Source organism: Drosophila ananassae (assembly GCF_017639315.1).
Source record: "Drosophila ananassae strain 14024-0371.13 chromosome 4 unlocalized genomic scaffold, ASM1763931v2 tig00000071, whole genome shotgun sequence".
Taxonomy (NCBI): Eukaryota; Metazoa; Arthropoda; class Insecta; order Diptera; family Drosophilidae; genus Drosophila; species Drosophila ananassae.
This window is the reverse complement of record NW_025319041.1, coordinates 2,447,718-2,469,202: the sequence shown is the minus strand read 5'-3', so window position 1 is coordinate 2,469,202 and position 21,485 is coordinate 2,447,718. Positions and strand designations below refer to the sequence as shown.

The following is a 21,485-nucleotide window of genomic DNA, read 5'->3' as shown; positions in this document are numbered from 1 at the left end:
AATTAAGTCATTTTTGGGACTATTAGGGTATTACAGGAAATTTATTAAGGACTTCGCAAAAATAACTAAACCCATGACGAGACAGTTAAAAGGAAGGAAATCTATAATAATAGATGAGGAGTTTAAACAAGCATTCAAAACGTCGAAAGATCTTCTTTGTAATGATCCCATACTCATATACCCTGATTTTAATAAATCATTTACGTTGACCACAGACGCAAGTAACTATGCGATAGGCTCTGTGTTGTCACAAGGCCCAGACACTAATGACAGACCCATATCTTTCGCTAGCAGGACACTATCGGATACGGAAATCCGCTATTCTACGATAGAGAAAGAAATGCTAGCTATCATTTGGTCTGTAGGTCATTTCAGACCATACCTCTTCGGGCGTAGATTCAAAATAGTCACGGATCATAAACCATTAACCTGGTTAGAAAATCTGAAAGGCCAAAATCCAAAACTACTTCGATGGAAAACTATCCTGTCCGCTTACGACTACGAAGTTGTATACAAAAAAGGGTCGCAAAACGTAGTCGCTGACGCACTCAGCAGAATCGAGCCAAACTTGAACATAAATGAAGACCCACAAACCATACCAATCGCTTCACAACCACTAAATCACTTCAATAGTCAAATAGTATTCCGCACCGGATCAATAACGGCAAGACAAATAGAAACACCATTTGCCCATAAAATAAGACACTTAATCACAGAACCCGTGAACACTTTCGATTCCGTTACAAACGCCCTTCTAACGATCCTGAAACCGAATAAAACATTCGCAATATTTGCACCACACGATATTTTCAAAATAATAGAAGAATCCTATAATAACTATTTCTTCGAAAACGACTTATACAAAATTTCCTGCTGCAAAATATGGCTAACCGAAATCACTAATTCCCATGACCAGGAAAACAAAATTCGTGCGTATCACCTTAACACCAATCATAGGGGGATAGACGAAACTTATAACCATTTAAAAAGGGACATTTATTTTCCGCATTTAAAAGACATTATCACAAAAATTATAAAAAATTGCGATACTTGCCTAATCCTCAAGTACGATAGACATCCTCATAAACCACTGCTGCAAACCCCGACCGCACCAGAGGGACCATTGGCGGTCGTGCATATAGACATATACTTCATTAACAATGTTTGTAACCTCACCATTATAGACAAATTTTCCAAGCTAGCGTACCCCATTAGCAATAGGAATTCAATAAAAGTCGCTGATGCTCTATTACAATTTATAAGTCACTACGGAGCACACAGGAAAATAATTTTCGACCAGGGTGCGGAATTTTCGGGCAATCTATTCAACGACCTCCTAACCCAATTTCAAATAACAGCTCATACAACTTCATTCCAACAATCAACGGGAAACGCTTCGGTCGAAAAACTGCATTCCACCTTAACCGAACTATACAGAATAATCATGAACAAAAGAAAGGAAGCACGCCTAGAATGCGGGCATGACCAAATACTCGCGGAAGCTGTTGCAACATATAACAATGCAATACACTCCAGCACTTCCTATACCCCTTTTGAGCTCTTTCACGGAAGAACTCACATATTCAACAAAACTATAACATTCGACAATCACCACGACTATCTAAAGAAATTAAACGAATTTAGAAAAGACATATACCCAAAAGTGCAGGAACATTTATACTCAACCACAGAAAAAAGATTGGCTAAATTAAACGAGGACAGAGAGACACCAGTCCAAGTCGAGCCTTATGATATAGTATTTAGAAAAGAAAACCGTAGGAACAAAATAACTCCGAGATTTTCACTACACAAAGTAGGTAGAGACAAAGGCTTCACCTTCCAAACAACCTTTAGTTGTTTAGTCAAAAGCTACATAAACAAAAAATTAGGAAAACAGTTAGGAAATTTACAAACACCGAAGCACCAGCTTAAACAACAAGTAGTTACGGAATCCTTCCAATTCAATCAGGTAGAAACTAAAATAGATAAAAAACCACATTAACAGGAATTAATCTACAAAATTTTTCTTTGAAAATGCACAAAACTCTTTGACGATCTTGGGGAAGACAGAAATAACATTTCTTCATTTCAATATATAGTAATAGCATAAACTACAATATAGACACATTTAACTGATAGTCCCTTAGCCAGTAAGATAAACTTTATTTCTAAATTGTTATTTAATAAGAAACAAATACAACATAAGATATATAATAAGTAAACAAAATGTAACACTAGCATTAGATGAACATATTTACAAATCATGTTATACCTTAAAACAACACACATGTTTAACATTAAGCTAACCATTTTTGATACAAATTGTTAAATCTAAAATATCGTCGGAGTTCGTGGCGTACACCAACAACACGTCGCCTGGCCACCTGGCTCAGATCCGGCCATTCCCCCTCTGCGGCCTTCTCTTCGGACTGGGGGGGGAGGAGTTACCATTCCTCTCTCCACAGCCACGGGAGAGAGCACAGGCCCGGGAACGGGAAGAGTGGCGCGAATGGAATAACAAGATCGCCAACGCAAGAGCTCCGACAGGGACGGACTACTCTTGTTCACTCCTTGCTCATATTTCTTCTTTATAATAAATTCATTCTTATTCTGAACTCCAAACAACCCGGTCGTTTTTATTTGCAAGCCTTCACCGTTTTGGGAAAAGCGACAGTCTCTTGCGAGATTCCCCCCCCCCCTTACTCCCTCGGACACGACACTGTAACTCACGCGCTACCTACATGTCCAAGCTTCATTGCCTTGCCACTTAGTCAACGGTACGACGAAGTGCGACGGCTGACCCGCTGCTTTGTATGTTTGGAGGATGGTCATTTTGCACGCGGATGTTCAGCTGCCCGTTGCCCAAAGTGCAATCGCCGACATCATGCTTTGTTGCACCATTGCGGGCAGCTACCCAGCTCTAACAATTCCCCACTACTACGAACTTGGGTTCCGCCGCTGGTGTTGCTGTTGCTACCCCACCTTTCCAGTCAATCAACACGGTCTTGACGCAGGATCGCCCTACTGAAGTGCTTCTGCCAACCGCCAATATCCTCATCCGTGGTCGATCAGGTGCCTTCCTGCCGTGCAGAGTGTTATTGGACTCTGGTTCACAAGTTCACCTTATCTCATCGCGGCTGGCAAGTCAACTTCAGCTTCGTCGCACCAAAAGCTGTGTAGCGGTCGCCGGTCTCGGCGGCACTGAGTTTGCTACGGATGGATCTTCCGTTAATGTGTGTGTGAAGTCTCGACTAACCACATATTGTGCGAACCTAGCGGCGGTTATAGTGTCTCATATTGCGGACTGTCAGCCCAGCCTTAAAATTGATATTTCGAAATGGAAGATTCCTCACGGCATAGCGCTGGCTGATCCCAACTTCCACAGACCGCAGGGTGTGGACCTGCTAATTGGAGCCAGCCTGTCCTTCAACCTATTGTCAGTTGGCCAAATCCAATTAGGTCACTGCCTCCCAGTAGCCCAAAATACACTATTTGGAGGGGTGGTTTCTAGACGCATTGGACTATCGCGGGAGGCTGGATTGCCCAATGCAGAAGGAGAAGAGGAGAAGAATCAACGTTCCGGACCCCCTGCACTCGTTAGGAGAACTCGATTCCCGCATTGGTCTATTGGGGGGAGCAATGCATGGTCAAGGGTTTGGAAGAAGTTGGTGTGCCTTTTTCGCCCTGTGAGTTCTTAATCTTTAAGGGAATATCCCTTAAAAGATGTGGCTGCTGCTCTTCCAAAATTGTTATTGAAGGCCCACCCTTCAATAGGGGGGAGGATGTTGGGCTAAGCAGCCACCAGATAGGCTAATTAGAATATTGATAATTTGTTCATCTGCAGCGGCATTTAATCTTCTCTTTTGTCTCCCAGATTCGCATGCACTTTGTTGTCATTTTGTAGCGCATGCGCTTTTGGGAGCTTTGGAAGAGCTTCTGCGCCAAAGCTGTTCTTCTTCTTGTTGTGTTTTGGGAGTTGTTATTGACGGGCCGCTATTTGTTTTATTGTGCGGAATTAGCTCAATAAATTTAATACAAACAATTGAATCTCGTCGTTTATTCGGTAGCTATCAAAACGCTGATCGCTCAACAATATAATTCTGACATATCAATGGATTCCTGTTGTTCGGATTCTGCTTGCCATGAAGCTTCTTCATCCAGCTCGTTTATTCCATTCTCTTCCGATGACTGAAAATATTCTTGTTCCTCATCTACCTCTGGTTGTATATTGAACTGGCGTTGCATTTTTAGCATTATTAGTATTTTGATCATTTGTGTTGCTCAGTGGTCGTTTCCCTACAAAATTGTTGTCCTGAGCTCTATTCATATAGTTAACGTGGCGTGAACGAATAGACTGGTCTACGTCCATGGGTGTTGGCTTTGGTCAGGGTCTGGGAGGTGGGTTGGGGTTAAAGAAAGCTTGCGCTCCTGGTGGATTTGTCTGAGTTTGGTTGAGTGGGTTATTTTGGTTTGGTTTTGTTTCAAATATCCTTGGTGGTATTGCGGGTTTTTTTACTTGGCTTGGGTAATAGTACAGATTTGGTTGAAAATTTATTTTGGTCATTCGGGGTAGGGCTTGAGGTGGATACCCTCTAGTGGGTACTAAGTTATCTCTTCTGGGGTATATGTTTTTTGGTGTTTGGCCATTCCTAGTATTCTGATTCTCTATTAGGTTGCAAAGATGTAATGCATGTCCTAAGTCGTGGGGCTCTTTAATAGCCAGTGTTGTGCTATCAGCGTTTTAAGAGCGACCGAATTAATAAGACGAGGTTCAATTTACAATTCAATTTATTATGGGTCAATTTAACCCCCAAAACAAATGCAGCGGCCGATCCAAAACAACGCCGAATATACAAGCGCAAAAAACCAAGAGCTCAACCAAAGCGCATACGCTACAAATAACAATAAAGCGCATGCGAAACTTGGAGACAAAACAGAGACGAAAACATGCTGATAACAACAGCTGCAGCTTAGCATATTATACTTATTTTATATGCATTCTTTGGTGGCTGCTTGGCCTAACATCCTCCCCCCATTGAAGGGTGGGCCTTCAATAACAATGCTGGAAGGGGCAGCAGTCACATTATTCCAGAGGTTATTCCATGGGTTGTCCTTCCTTCCACAGAGCGCCGACACATCCCGTGATAGTCCACCGTGGCCAGAAAACACCCAGCCAAATCGAGTGTTCTGAGCAATGGGGAGCCCGTGACCTAACTGGATTTGGCCAGCCGACAACAGGTCAAAGAATAAGCCGGCTCCAATCAGCAGGTCCACTCGCTGCGTTTTGTGGAAGTTGGGGTCAGCTAGATCCATATTGCCAGGAATCTTCCAGCCCGAAGCATCTATGTCCTGGCTAGGTTGATAGTCCGTTATATGTGAAGCTACAACAGCCTCAACTTCCACTGAATATGTACTAAGGTGGGACTTCAAGCACACATTAACGGATGCTCCATCTGTTTCAAATCCAGCGCCGCCGAAACAGCATTTGGAGCGGCCAAGCTGAAGTTCATTCGACAGCCGCGACGAGATGAGATGCACTTGTGAACCGGAATCCAATAAAACTCGGCAAGGCAGGAAGTCTCCAGATCGACCACGAACGAGTACATTGGCTGTTGGCAGGAGCACTAGCTCAGCATTGCGGTCCTGGGTCACAACAGTGTTAATTGAGCGGGATGGGTTCGCACCAGCAACTGGACCGATGGGACGTGAGACTTGTGCGGGTGAAACCTGCCCGCGAGGGTACAACAGAATATGATGACGGTGATTGCACGTCGAGCAGCGGGAAGCTGAGCATCCGCGAGCGAGATGGCCATCCTCCAGACAAACAAAACAGCGAGTCAGACGCCGCACTTCGTCGTACCGTTCCTCAATTGGCAAAGCACTGAACCTTGGACAAGAAGGAAGCTCGTCCGCCGAAACACCACACAGGGCGCATAGAGCAGGACTGGCGTTAATAACCATGCACGAGGATCGGTTATTGGACGATCTACCTCGGCCTACTTGGTTAACTGGTGAATACGCCGCCAAAGAAAAGTCAACGCTTTCGAGAGTCCGGCACCTTTGCTCTAAGAATCGTGCCATAGACTCCCAAGAAGGAAGGCTGTTATCAGTGCTTCCTGCCAGAAAGTCTTCCCATTTGGCCTTTGTAGCAGGGTCCAGCCTTTGAAAGATGATCTGGATGAGGAGGCACCCTTGAATTTCGGCCGAGGTCCCGGAACTCATGAGGGCCCGCATATGTCCATTGAATCGGTCGGATAACTCCCGAAGACTAGCAACAGACCCTGGCTCGACCACACGAAGCTGCAGGATCTCAATAATGTGAGACTGAAATATTAAACGCCGATTACTAAAACGATTGCGCAATAGGTCAAGGGCCACATCGTAGTTCGCGTCATTAATTTCCAGAGCTCTCACCGTATCCAAGGCTGACTCGCGCAGGCATGAAATGAGCCACCGGAGCTTTTCCATTTTCGTTAGGTGAGGATGGCTGTCAATCGTGGTCTTAAAAAGGGCGCAGAAATCCGGCCATTCGGCATAGCCGCCGCTGAATGTTGGCATCGGCAACGGTGGCAAGGAGGGGGCTGGCTTGTATGGCATTGGCGATACACTGGCACCGTCGAGAAGTGTAGAGTGTGCAGCGAATCTCTAATACAGATCACTTCCGATCTCCCTAAAATTCCCCTTGCACATCAGTCGCCAGCTGCGAGAATCTCCAAAACAGATCACTCCAAGCTCCTCCAACTCTTCTTGAAGCGCGGTGAACCGCTCACGCAAACGCTTCTCCACTGACTCCAGCGCAATAATGGAACAATCCTCAGTCCGCGCCGCAGCCTTCACCTTATGATGCAGTGCCTCCATCTCCTGGCAGGCCACCTCTGCTCTTCTCCGCAGCATCCTTTTCCGGTTTGCGGCAGCAGCTCCAATAGTCTCAGCTCCAGACTCTTCAATTAAAATGCAACTTGTAGCAACAACATCAAGGGCGTTTTCTTGGCACTTTTAATGTTGATCACAATAATCAACCGGGATAAAATCACGTCGGGGTCACCAATGGTGTGCTGTTAATAGTTTGTAATAGCAGCCGAATAAATACACCGTTTCAAATCAGTGTTTCAATATATTTATTTTGGGTTCAATTTAACCCTAATCTATGCGGCTCCAATCAACTCCAAATCACAACAAAACGCAAAAGCCAAGATCTTGCGCAGAAGCTCAACCGAAGCTCCCTAAAGCGCATACGCTACAAATAACAATTAAGCGCATGCGAAACTGGGAGACAAAACAGAGACGAAAACCTGCTGATAACAACAGCTGCAGCTTAGCATATTATAATTATTTTTATATGCATTCTTTGGTGGCTGCTTGGCCCAACAATTATACTTTTAATTTTTTATTTTTTTTTTTAATTTCTTGATGAGGTTTTCCTTTTATTTTCGATTTGAACTATTAATTTTTTGTTCGTGCTTATTTTACTCAAGGTTTCTTATGGATTTTTCTGGTTTCAAATATTTCTTAACTAGCATACATTAAAATCATTTCGCCGTGCTATCGTGACGATAGGTTCGGCTGATTCCTTTTTGTCCCACGCAGCAACGATTCCTCCTGTGTGTGGGTCTACTACGGAGCCTCCTCTATACCTGGGTCACGTTCTCTCTGAACGGGTACTGAAGGGATCACGGCGATAAAAATTGGAGCCTGGTTTTTCCGCTAGGTACAATTCCTTTAGGAGTGCGTTGTAGCGTTTCTTTTTTAACGGCACTTTTGCACTTCTGAATCGCGGTGTTTGGCGTTTTCTTAATTAATTGAAGTTATAGCCGAACGTCGGGATTTTTTTACCGATCTGAACGAGATTGGGAACTTGTATCCTTTCGCGGGTTTTCACCAGGTCCCTGCTAGGGCGCCAGTTAAAAAGATTTTTTTAATATTCTTAAAAAAAGAAATTAATCTTTTTTTAGGTTTTGTTTATTCGACACTGATGTTATGATCATAACTGACAATTATGATTCTTATAATTAATAATTACACCTATGCGTTGCTCCATCGCTGCCGCGATCTCGGTCGCGGTTGCTGCTGCTGCTGGCGTCCCTCGATGTCATTGGTAGCTGATGTTGTTGCTGTAGCTTAAGTCCATATCTTCATTGCTAATTGGTCAATGCAAGTGCATTGTGTTGTTGGTGGATGCATTTGCCATTAAGTTCGGTGGGCTTTGCCAAATATTTGGGTGTTTTCTTTCTTTTGGCTTTCCCACGATCGCAAGCATAATCAATGCTTACTCAGCGCACGTGTCTTTCGATCCGTGTGACCCTTATTGGTGCCACGGCATCATATTGCATCCGGTGCACGGTGCACTCAATGCGGTTATGTAAGCTCTTTTGCAGTTGTTATTAAGAACTTATGTGCTTGGACTTGGCGTTTTATTAATATTATCTAGTATTTGACATTTTAGGTGTTCTTTTGACCATCTTTTAATAAAACCAAGCACCCCCATAGTTTTATTAACCATGGTAGATATATGGTCGGTAAATTTAAGTTTCAAATCTTATCGTTCTAAGGCGTTCCCATAGAGAAAGTACATAGCCTGGTGAGGACTAGATCGGTAAAAATACATGAGTTTACATTTCGATCCATTAAGCTTTAGGATATTTGCTAAGCACCAATTTTGAAGTTTATCCAAATCGGATTGAAGTCTAGACTGGTCGCTAGTGAATTCATACTGAAGTCATAGCTTAACGTCATCAGCGTACATAAGTACACGTGAATTAGTTAAGGCAAGGGGCAAGTCGTTAATAAACAGTGTAAAAAGTAGGGGTCCACGATGGCTTCCTTGGGGCACCCCAGATGTTTCGCGGACTAAACGCGAGGTAACATCTTTAAAGAAGACACGTTGGGTTCTCCCAGATAAGTAGCTCGAAACCCAGATAAGAAAATCAGTTGGGAATCCCAAAAGACTGAGTTTACTTATAAGAAGCGAATGGTTAACAGAGTCAAATGCTTTACTGAAGTCAGTGTAAATGACGTCAGTTTGTAAGCCATTCCGGAAGGCATCCGTGATAAAAAATGAATAAGTTGGTAGTTGTGGAGCGGCGCTTCATGAAGCCATGCTGGCACGGAGTTATTATTGAACTACATAGGTGTTGCAAATGTGGAGTGATAAGTTTTTCAAAAAGCTTTGGAATTGCTGACAATTTAAAGATGCCTCAATAATCGGATTTTTCGGATTTATTCCCTTTTTTATGCAGCGGAATAATGAAGGATTCCTTTCACATAAGGGGAAAGATCGAAGTTTCCAGCGATAGATTAAAGAGTTTAATGAGCGGTTTGCACAGAGCCTCGTCGCAGTTCTTCAGAACACAGCCTGGTACTCCATCAGGGCCTGGCGAATACCCGGGCTTGACCTTAAGAAGAAGAAAAGATGGACAAAATACAAGGTTGGCTGATTGGATATCTGATTGGATGGCTGAGCTGAACTGCTGCTATGTGAATACGTAGTTTGAAAAAACTGTGCAAAGAGGTCGGCCATTGCCTGATCAGTGTACGCATAAGAGTTCTCAAACGTAAGCAGTGGGGGAAAAGACCCATGTTTACGATTAGTGCTTACAAAGTTATAAAACTGCATTGGATCCTGAGTAAACTGAATCCAACAGCGGCGAATATAACTCCTATGACACAAAGTACTACTAAGAGCTACTAAGTATCTTGAATAACTAACTGTACAGCCAGATAATCTATGTTTATTTAAAAGTCTACTCATACTGTTCTTTAAATTTATAAGGTGCCTTGTATACCAAGGCGGATTGGTTGAAGCGGACGGATGTTTCCACAGCACGCAAGCGTCGAAAAATATGTTTAAAGTATAATGAAATTTTTGTAATGCGATGTTTATACCCTCGCATGCCAGTAAATCAGACCAATCAAATTCCGAAATTAACTTATATAATTTCAAAAAGTCAGCCTTACGGAAAAAACGAACTTTATGAGATTTAAGTGTATACTTAAGGTCAATTAAGCAATTGTTTTCGATTGAAACATCAAGAGTGGGATGATATGGATCCTCAGGATTAGAAAGGACAAAGTTCTGGAAAGAGTAATTCCATCAGGGTCAGAAACTAAACATAAGTCCAAAAGCGGACCTAAATAATTGCTAACGTGGTTAATTTGCCGGAGTGACATGTCGAACATGCCCGCAGGGAAGTCGTAGTGGGAGTTAAGCTGTAAAGACGGTGAATTTTCAATATTTGACCACATGAGTTCTGGGATATTAAAGTCACCCAGAGCTATCAGCTGGTCACCATCAGACAGACGTTCAAGTACTAAGCGAATATCGGACAAATATTGCCAGTATGTTGGCGGTTCGGACGAAGGTGGTATGTAAGAAAAGGTAACATACAAAAACTGACCGGACAAAGTGATTTTAATACAAAGAAAGACAATGTCACCAAACTTTTGTGATTTTACCTCTTCAGAAGCGAATTTGTAGTCTACAGAAATTAAAACTCCTTCTCCCCTTCGCAGAGATCACATTCAGAAGCGTGGCGAATTCGCAAGAGAGCGCTACTGAGCTTTTATTTCGCTCCCGCTCCGCCCTATGCTAACTTAGACTAGACTTTAATTTTTTCGACTTCAGTATTTAATTATGCTTTTAATCTAATCAAATTATGCTACAGATACAAATTTAAAATGTATTCGATCCGTTTGATGAATGCTCTTAGTTCCCTGGTGCTTCCATTGAAATTGGGAACTTGTCTAATCTGGCTTAAAGCCTGATTAAGGTGTAGCTCCGAAAGTAACTGGATTTGTGCCACGGGTTCACCCATTTTATTGTTTTTATTTCTTATTTATTTCGGTAGCGGTCACACTATGAAAGCCGGCTACAAAATCAAAGTAACACCAATTTATTTTACATTATTGTGTTTTGTATATTTTCAGTCGCAGTCACACTGCGAAAAGTGGGCTACAAATTGAAAATAACACGTAAGTTCTTTTGAGGTTGCGAATAGTGATTAACAATCGCGGTTAGTATTATAGCTGCAGTTGTATTAGCATAAAATGCTTGTTTTATGATCTTCTATGTTCTATGACTTTTACACATCCTACCGACTGCGCCAATTAAATATCTCCTTCAAAATAGTTTGAAATAATATATTTTTATTTGAGTTCCGTTTTGTGCGATTCTTTAAAACTGATTAGAATTTAAGAATTTCAGAACTAACTTAACTTTGGGGCTCTAAGTCCTTTTTATAGCTACCCTTGCTGAAGGTTTTTGCATCGATTGAGTCGGAACCTATTACTTGAGTTGTCAGTTGACGTAGAAGGCTTTGGGTCTCAATTAATCGAGGTGGCAAGAAAATGTGAATTGTGAAGTGGGTGCCCATTTAAAAATGGTTTTAGCTGTTTAGTTTTATTTCACTTAAAAGGAGTGAGAAAGATTTGAGTCGGGCTTCTGTTTACCAAAATATTGTTTTGGTTTTAATCTGAAATGACTTAAAAAGTGGGAATCTGAAGTGAGGCTGTTTTCATCCGATTGGAATAATTAAATGTTTATGTTTTTACAAAAAATGGAATGAGGATATTTGCAGCTGGGTTGCGAATTTCAATACAAAAGGCTTCAGCTTCGGTTTACAAAATTTACTGATATACACATAAATAAATTTTGTTGATATGTTACTTCCCCATCCTAAAGAATTTAGCTTGTACTCACGTGGTTAGTTTGGGGTATAACTGTAGGTCATGTTCTTCATTTTCTGAACTTTAAGTTTCTTCTTCGGGACTAATAACCTTTTGTTTTTTATAATTAATTATTATCCTTTTTGGGATGTTCTTAAATTTATAAATCAAATATATGATTATAATAATAATTATTATTGCTAGTAGTATTAATAAAATTATTTGGGTTATAAATACATATTTACAAACGTTGTTTACATAAATAGTTCGGGTGTAATCCAGCATAGTATTTGTTATTATTACATCTTCTATTTGCATAGAACAGTTGAATGCTTTTATTATAATATTTCCATCTGCTATTACATCTTTATTTAGACAATTCTAATTTAACAAACTTTTTAGCAAATTCCATGTTATTATAATGTTGGGTTCAATATAATTTAATTCGAAATTCTTGTACATTTTTATGTATCTACTTTCTGTATTTAATTGTCTTAAGAGACCGATTATACTTTTATTATTTACTATTTCTTTTGTTTTTACTTTGAAGACTTGCTGATTTGTATTCCCTTGCACCCTATGTATAAATGGGGCTTTTAATAATAGTACGAGGAATATGAGAAACTATCAATATTTCGTTAGTATTAACTTGTAACCAAGTAGATGTTTTGATATTGAACAATTTTTTTTAATTAATATGTTTAAGATGGTCATGTTTTAGGAGCTTTGGGTTGAATATGCCTAATCTTGAAAATTGCAATCCTAATTCAATGTCTTCTATGTATTCTGTAAATTCTTATAAATTGAAAATAAGGATTGCTAACCTTTGGTTTTCCTTTTGGTTTTCATTTAAACGATTGACTGTATTAATAGCATCAATTACTTTATTTAATTCGTTGATCAGTATACTATTTTCTATATGTGTATACTATTTATCGGACAAATCATCAATTTTTGATTCTAATTCTTCCCTATCTTATTGATCTAATGTGCCAAATAAATATTTATAAAAGGTACCTACGAAATTTGCAAGTCTTCTTTTGTTTCGTTGAGCAATTTTGATTCCGTCCATTTCTCTATTTAATTTTTCATTTAGATATTGAATTTGATCCAAATGTTCAAATTCTCGTGTTTGTTTCATTAGATTTGTATACCCTTGCAGAGGGTATTATAATTTTGATCAAAAGTGTGCAACGCAGTGAAGGAGACATCTCCGACCCTATAAAGTAAATATATTCTTGATCAGGATCACCTCCTGAGTCGATATAAGCATGTCTGTCTGTCCGTCGGTCCGTCTGTCCGTCGGTACGTCTGTCTGTCGGTTTTTACGCAAACTAGTCTCTCAGTTTTAAAGCTATCGAGTTAAAACTTTGCACACATCCTTCTTTTCCTTGCAGGTAGTACATAAGTCGGAACGGCCGGGATCGGTAGACTATATCCTATAGCTGCCATATAACTGATTGATCGGAAATGCCATAACTTCGTTGTTTTTAAAGATAGAGGGTTGGGACTTCCGTTATATTTAACTAACATATCTTATGTACAAAATTTCATAAATTTCACTAATTTTAAGTTAGAAAGATGGGACTTGGTACAGATTCTATTTTGGACAAAATAATCTGATTTGCCATATGATTATTATATTTGCTGGTATTAATTACATAATGTTTTTCGTCAGTTTGTGTAATTTGGCCTGTCTTCCTAAAAGGATTTGTTGTTTTAGATTTTATAAGTGCGGCTTGTCTATACCTAGTATCAATATCGAACGTATGACGATTTGTTTATTTTCTGTGTTTTATGCACTTGAATATTATAACTTGGAGTTCGGCGAAAATAAAAATGTCAGCTGGTGTTCTGCCTGTAGCGCTATGTTTTGTTTTATGATTATAAATATAAACAATTGTTTCAAATTTTGTAATTATATTTTCAGGATTCCGTTCACTATTTATAATTCTTAATTTTTCGTTAATAGTTTTATGAAATCTCTCTATATCAGAAACGCCATTTTTACTTGTGGTTATAGTTATTCTTACATCTTCTGATTGCACCCAAAGTTGCAATGCTGAGCACATAAATGCGGAGTCTTTGTCGGCTATAATTTCTTTTGGTTTACCCATTTCATTAAATATCCTGAGTAATGCCCTTTTTGCTTGTTTAGGAACTATCGATACATAGTTTATAAGTTATCCTATATTGTCATCTTTATATTTTCTATACCTACTAGCTTTAGAATCCACAATATGTATGCACACACACACACCTATCGTTAAGTTCCACAAATGTAAATTTTCTTAGTACCAATTAGACAGCGAAACTGACAAGAACATATTACTCTACAGTCCACTGCTCATTCGTCTCGCCGGTTGGGGATCAATGTTTGGTCCTTCGAGCCGGATTTGTTTTGTAGTTTTCTGTGCATTGGTTCTCATTTGTAATTGTTTCTCGGCATGGAGCAATTAAAAGCATTGACAAAAGGGCGCGCCAGACTCAAGGCCAATATCACACGGAGCTTGGCTTGGGCTGAGGACGCGCAACATTCGAACGCCACACGGGCAGAGGTGTCTTCGCGGCTGAAGCATCTCGACACAACATGGAAAGAATTCAATAGATTTGGTGATGAAATAGCTATGCTCGACGAAGTAGATGGCTATGTGGATCCGGAGCATGACAACATATTCTACGAGGAAAAATATCTAAGGGCAGATGCATTACTTTCGGCGATGGTAGGTACAAGACCTAGTCCATCAATTGGGAACAGTGAAAACGGCAGCGGCGTGCTGCAAAACAACGACGCAATAATAAGTTTGCTACAACAACAACAACAACTCTTCGAGCAGTTGGCGGCAAATCGAGCCACTGCAAACATGTCGAGACCTGAAGGAGGAGACGCCTACGCGGCGAATTCAGGTAGTGCTCAAATGGTAGGGGCATCAGCCCAAAGCGAATTGCCTAAAATTCAAATTAAACGGTTCGCTGGCAATTATTCAGAGTGGCCAGCTTTCAAAGACATATATGAGAGCACAATTCACAACAAGGCGAATTTGACAAATACGCACAAATTTCATCATTTGAAATCTCTTCTGATCGAAGAAGCTGCGAATCTGGTACGACATTTGGCTATTACGGATTCAGCTTACAACACTGCGTGGGAGCGACTTAATGAAAGATATAATCGTCCACGGCATATCGTGAATTCACTATTGGAGCAGTTTATGAAGCTGCCAACAACAACAAGGTCGGATACAGCAACATTACGGAAGGTGTCAGACGGCGCCAATGAAATAGTGCGTGGTTTGGATGCCATAGAGGAAACAGGACGAGATTGTTGGATCATCTACTTGACGCTGGAGAAGCTGGATGCAGATACTCGACGCAGGTGGATCGAGCGCAGTGTGGAGACAGACTCACCCACACTGGAGGAATTCTTCAAATTTTTGGATGCACGTTGCGAGGAACTAGAGCTCAGCAAGCGTGAAACAATCGGAGGCAAGACTACAGCCTCAATCGGTGACAAGACAAGGAAGGTCACACATTCGTTGGTTGTACTTGAAGGAAACAAGTGCAGCAAATGTCATTCTACAGAGCATCGTCTGTATGGATGCCAACAATTCTTGGATATGTCAGCAGGACAGAGGTTTTCGTTTGCCAAGGAAAACGCTCTATGTTACAATTGTCTGAATCCTGGTCATGGGGTCAGAAAATGCAAATCTACGTTCAAGTGCAGACAATGTAAAGGTCAGCATCACTCACTGTTGCACCTGCAACGCACGCAACAGGCTATTGGAACAATCTCTCAAACTGGTGAGGATCAGGAGGATCCTAGCGCACACATCTCAACGGTGGCTACGAGTCACATCGCACAAGCAGAAGGTTCTGCAGCAATTGTATGTGCACAAGGCAGTGCAAATTCACAACAATCAACTGGATGGAACAGGAGCACCTTGCCTACGGCCATGGTCAACGTTCGCAACGCAAAGGGAGATTTGGTAGCATGCCGACTCCTATTGGACACGGGTTCAGAACTGTCGTACATATCTGAACGCTGTATACAAAAACTTGGTTTGGCTCGTACGCCATCACGCATACTGGTTACGGGAATTTCATCAACAAAAGCAGACACTACAAGGGGATGCAGCACTATAAGCATCCAATCCCGTATTTCGCAAGATCAGCTGGTAGTCCAGGCTCACGTGCTTGGAAAGATTACATCATCATTGGAAAGGCAGACCATTGACACGTCTGTACTTCGAGTTTTCAACGATCTGCAATTGGCAGATTCGCAATTTAGCACGAATGCCCCAATTGACATTCTTTTGGGCAGCGAACACGTTTGGAGTGTTATAACTGGAAGAAAAATCTACGACGACAAAGGAAAGCTCATTGCTATATCATCAATTTTCGGATGGGTAATTACATCACTGCTTTCATCACGCGCATGCAGCGCTACGGCACTTACAACAACAATAGACATCGATGCTTATCTCAGAAGGTTCTGGGAACTGGAAAGCATACAACGCAAAGCAGAAGTTCAACCTGAAGACGAGGAGGTGGAGAAACACTTTCTCGCAACACACACTCGAGACAAACAAGGCAAGTACATCGTGGAACTTCCGTTTAAAGTATCCGAAACACTATTCGCAGATACACTTCAAGGAGCGCTGCAGAGGTTCAAATCAGTTGAACGACGTTTGGCACAAAATCATCAATTACGTAACGACTACGTGAAGTTCATGAGGGAATACCAGGAGCTAGGACATATGCGAGAAATCTCACCGAGCGATATTCCCAAGGGTAGGAATTTCTACTTGCCACATCATCCCGTATTGGGTCGGAAACTTAGAGTGGTTTTCGACGGCTCATATCAAGACGCCAATGGCATGGCATTAAACGACACGCTCTCAATCGGACCGAGTATTCAGCGAGACCTATTTGCTGTGTGCTTGCGATTCCGTATGTACAAATACGTCTTTTCAGCGGACATAGTCAAGATGTTCCGTCAAATATGGGTGAGCGAAAAACATAGAGACTATCAAAGAATCGTATGGAGAGAGGATCCCTCAGATCCTATCAAGCACTTCCAACTATGCACGGTGACGTATGGAACATCATGCGCACCATTTCTAGCAGTCAGAGTGCTAGAGCAACTAGCTGCTGACCATAAGCACGAGTTTCCGAACGCAGCAAAAATCGTGTTGGAGGACTTCTATGTCGACGACGTTCTCACTGGAGCAAATAGTGAGGATGAGCTGCTACGCAACAGGGACGAACTGGTCCAACTGATGTCCTGTGCTAACCTAGAGCTCGGGAAATGGGTATCGAATACCAAACGCATCAAATCGGAGGATAACACGGATTCCTCACAATCACCAGTCAAAGTGCTAGGGCTGCATTGGCACCCTGGAGAGGACACATTGTCGTACAATGTAAACCTATCGAAAGACCCTCGCTGCACCAAGAGGCAAGTGTTGTCGGATGTCTCACGTATATTCGACCCTCTCGGTCTATTAGCACCAATCGTAGTTCAATTCAAAATACTATTTCAAAAACTCTGGCTGTTGAATTTGAATTGGGACGACGAACTACCGAGCAAACTAGCAAACAACTGGCTCAAATGGCGAGCTGATCTGGACAACCTTCACAAGCTCCAGATACCGCGCTTAGTTAAAAGCGACAAACAAACAATCGAATTGCACGGATTTTCAGATGCATCCACCAAGGCGTACTCAGCGGTGGTATACAGCCGAGTGGTTAACGACGATGGAACCATTTCGGTCGCCATACTTGCTGCAAAAACCAGAGTGGCACCTTTGAAGCAGCAGTCTTTGCCGCGCCTGGAACTATGTGGCGCACTTCTATTGAGTCAACTTCTGCAATCCATAAAAGCTGGACTAATGAACAACGACGTAACGATCTACGCATGGAGTGATTCGACGATAGTCCTGTCATGGTTATCGTATTTACCAGCCCAACTCAAGACGTTTGTTGGGAACCGCACTTCAGAAATCCTCGAAACCATCCCGAAGCATGCATGGCGGCATGTAGACTCAAAATCGAACCCAGCGGATTGCGCATCCCGTGGCTTGGGAGTATCCGAGCTCATTGACTTCCAATTATGGTGGAAGGGTCCTTCATGGCTGAGGGACAAGAAACAATTCTTGGAAAGGTTGAACAATACTCATAACTGTACTTCTCTTTCAGACAAACGCATACAAGACGAAGTCAAAACTACCTGCCTAGCTGCGCAGACGAATGTCACGACGGACAACCCATGGGATAAGCTTCTCAATCGCAACTCATCTTGGCTGAAGCTTATACACACACTTGCTTACGTTTTGCGCTTCATTCATCGCATGAAGCACCCATCTTCGAAACAAACATCAAACTCTCTAACGTTCGATGAGATCAAGGCAGCAAGGATTCGGTGGCTGCAACACGCTCAAGCTGGTTTTCAACAGGAGTCCCAGTTGCTACGCGCAAACAAGGCTCTAGGGAACCAATCTCAATTGGTCAAGCTCTCACCAATCATCGACAAGGACAACCTGCTAAGAGTGGGTGGACGAATCCAACATTCACAGTTGTCAGCAGAGGCGAAGCATCCTATTTTGCTTCCAAAGAATCATCGGATCACATATTTGATCATTGAGCATGAGCATCGTTTTAATTTGCATCCTGGAGTCTCATCTCTCTTCGTCATTGTTCGACAAAGGTATTGGATTTTCGGCGCACGAAATTTAATACGCAAAATCACACACAACTGCCTGGCTTGCTTTCGGCAAAGGTACAACACAATGCATCAACGTATGGCAGATTTACCGAGCGTACGTATCACGCAAGCACTTCCGTTCGTAAACACCGGATGTGATTACGCAGGACCCATTCTTCTAAAGGACGCAAAGGTGCGTAAACCACGCATCAGCAAGGGCTACATATGCCTATTCGTTTGTATGGTCACTTCGGCGATCCATCTTGAACTCGCCACGGACCTATCCACGGAAACATTTCTGGCGGCGTTGCGACGATTTTTCTCGATACGAGGCAAATGCAACTGCATGTACAGCGACAATGGTACAAATTTCATCGGAGCGAAGCGATCCCTCGATGAAATGCAGCAACTCTTAAGTTCATCTCAACACAAAGATCAAATCGTGAACACCCTTGCAGACGAAGGGATTCAATGGACATTCATCCCACCACGTGCTCCGCATTGGGGAGGAAAATGGGAATCTGCAGTTCGATGCGTAAAACTGCATCTTCGACGAGTCATTGGAAACACCACCCTGACATACGAACAAATGCGCACCTTGCTTGCGCAAATTAGTGCTGTCGTCAACTCACGACCCCTATGCTACACATCAGATACAGATGACAGCTATCTATCACCAGCCCATTTTCTTATCGGAAGACCATTCACAACAATACCGGAGGCGGATCTTGGCCACATTCCTGTGGGCCGACTGGGATACTGGCAGAGTATCCAATCTATGTACCAGGGCTTCTGGAAGCAATGGCACCAGGAGTATTTGACAAGTCTACAGCACCGTCCTAAGTGGACCACAACAACCCCTAACATTTCGATCGGTAGCGTTGTGCTCGTCAAGGAGTCCAACACACCACCAGCATCATGGCAACTAGTGAAGGTGATCGACACGTTCCAAGGAAAGGACAATATGATTCGCGCAGTCAAGATCAATACGGCAGCAGGAGAATTGACCCGGCCAATAACGAAAATTGCGAAACTACCCAGTTCAGAAACCGTGTTTCAGGGTGGCCCGGGATGTTTAGGAACTATCGATACATAGTTTATAAGTTATCCTATATTGTCATCTTTATATTTTCTATACCTACTAGCTTTAGAATCCACAATATGTATGCACACACACACACCTATCGTTAAGTTCCACAAATGTAAATTTTCTTAGTACCAATTAGACAGCGAAACTGACAAGAACATATTACTCTACAGTCCACTGCTCATTCGTCTCATCGGTTGGGGATCATTGCTTCTAACCTATCCCTACTGAGTAATTTTTACTTCATTTGAATTTCCTCTATGCAATTCAATTTGTCTATTGTTATAGTTTAAAGGTCTTTCCGTTATTTCTATATAATTCTGATTGTCTTTTTGTGCAATATGTACTGTTGCTATTGTGGGTAATGACTGGGTACTATCCGGTGATTCTCCTAAAAAATTTTCTTCTAGCTTCACTCTTGACAGAGCATCAGCTACCTGGTTTTCCTTTCCCGGCAAATATTTAATAGTGAAGTCCAACTCGTTTAATTTTATTCTCTCTATAACTATCTTTGTAGTTTCATATTTGATTCTTTTATATTATGAAGCCAAACTAATGGTCTAAGATCGCTAAGATTTTCGAATTTTCTACCAAAGAGATAAGACCTAAAATATTTAGTGGCCCAGCCAGAAGATCTTTTTCTATTGCTGGATAATTAATTTCATGTTCATTAAGAGTTCTACTAGCACAACATATAGGTTTATGATTTTGTGATAATACTGCGCCTATGGCGACATTGCTAGCATCTGTTGTTAAAGAAAATAATTTTTCAAAGTTAGGGTAAATTAAAATTTGGTCTGATACATAAGAAGTTTTAATTTCTCAAATGCTTCTAAATATTGTTTATCTGTTGAGTTTATAGTTGAACCTTTGTTTAAGTATACAGTCAAGAGTTTTGCAATTTTAGCCAAATCAGGTAGGAATTTTCTATAAAATCCACAGAGACCTAAAAATGATATTATTTCTTTTTGCGTTTTTGGTATTGGAAATTTTTGTATTGCCTCAATTTTTTGGGGGTTCGGCTTTATTCCTTCTATTATATGTCCAAGGAATTCGGTTTCCTTTTTCACAAACTCACATTTGTCAAGTTGAAGTTTAAGATTAGCTTCTCGAAGTTTTGAAAATACTTTTTTATAGACAATATGTGTTCCTCTAATAAAGTAGAAAATACAATTATGTCATCCATATAAACAAGGCAATGCTGGTATATTAAATCTTCTAATAAATCGTTCACGCAACGTTGGAAAGTTGCAGGCGCATTTTTCAGACCAAATGGCATTCGTGAGTATTCGTAATATCAATTTTTAGTTTAAAAAGCTGTTTTTGAAATAGAATTTTCATCCATTTGAATTTGATGAAAACCCTTGGCAAGGTCAATTGTTGTAAAATATTGACACTTTCCAAGTTGGTCAAGTATTTCATCCATAACTGGTATCGCATACTTATCATCAATAGTTATTTCATTTAGACTTCGATAGTCTATTACTATTCGAAATTTCGTTTTCCCTGATGCGTCCTCTTCCTTTGGGACTATCCATATTGGAGAACAATAAGGGGATTTCGATTTACGTATTTTTCCCTGATTTATCATTTCTTTAATTTGGACTTCGACTTCTTGATCATAAGCTTGGGGGTATTTTTAAGGTTTTTGTTGGTTTGGATTGAATGTTTTATAGCACTGGTAAAGGTAACATTTTAACCTTCCCTGTACTGGATATCACTAAATTCAAATAAAATGTTCTTTAATTTAGTACTTTCTTCTTTATTAAGATGATTTATTCGAAATTTATTATTTTCTTCCATGTCATTATTAATTGCAAAATTAAAAGATATATCCTCAGATGAAGGTGGACTGAGATAATCTTCCAATGTTTCCATTTCGGAATTCCTGAAATCTTCGTGGTTATATATCATGGAAAAACAAATCCGCTCAAAGTGACTATTTCCTGTTTATAACTAATTACACTAGTTTACAAATTTAAATGTAATCGAGTGAACCTTAAAATTGATGATTGTTTTATAGTAATTTGGGGT

At 41.1% G+C, this 21,485-nt stretch overlaps 1 protein-coding gene across 1 annotated transcript; it reads left to right on the top strand.

Annotated features, from left to right (window-relative positions):
- Nucleotides 1–14,108: 14,108 nt before the first annotated feature.
- Nucleotides 14,109–19,460, top strand: LOC123257854. Its single transcript, XM_044717818.1, has 3 exons — nt 14,109–14,384; nt 14,871–17,142; nt 17,365–19,460. The coding sequence occupies exons 1-3, from the start codon at nt 14,109–14,111 to the stop codon at nt 19,458–19,460; spliced, it is 4,644 nt and encodes a 1,547-aa protein (XP_044573753.1).
- The last annotated feature ends 2,025 nt before the right edge of the window (nt 19,461–21,485 follow it).

Coding starts and splice junctions, on each gene's coding strand:
- LOC123257854 (XM_044717818.1), top strand. CDS start 14,109: ATGGAGCAATTAAAAGCATTGACAAAAGGGCGCGCCAGACTCAAGGCC. Junction 14,385..14,870: donor ATGCATTACTTTCGGCGATG/GTAGGTACAAGA, acceptor CTATTGGAGCAG/TTTATGAAGCTGCCAACAAC. Junction 17,143..17,364: donor AGTGTTGTCGGATGTCTCAC/GTATATTCGACC, acceptor ACGGATTTTCAG/ATGCATCCACCAAGGCGTAC.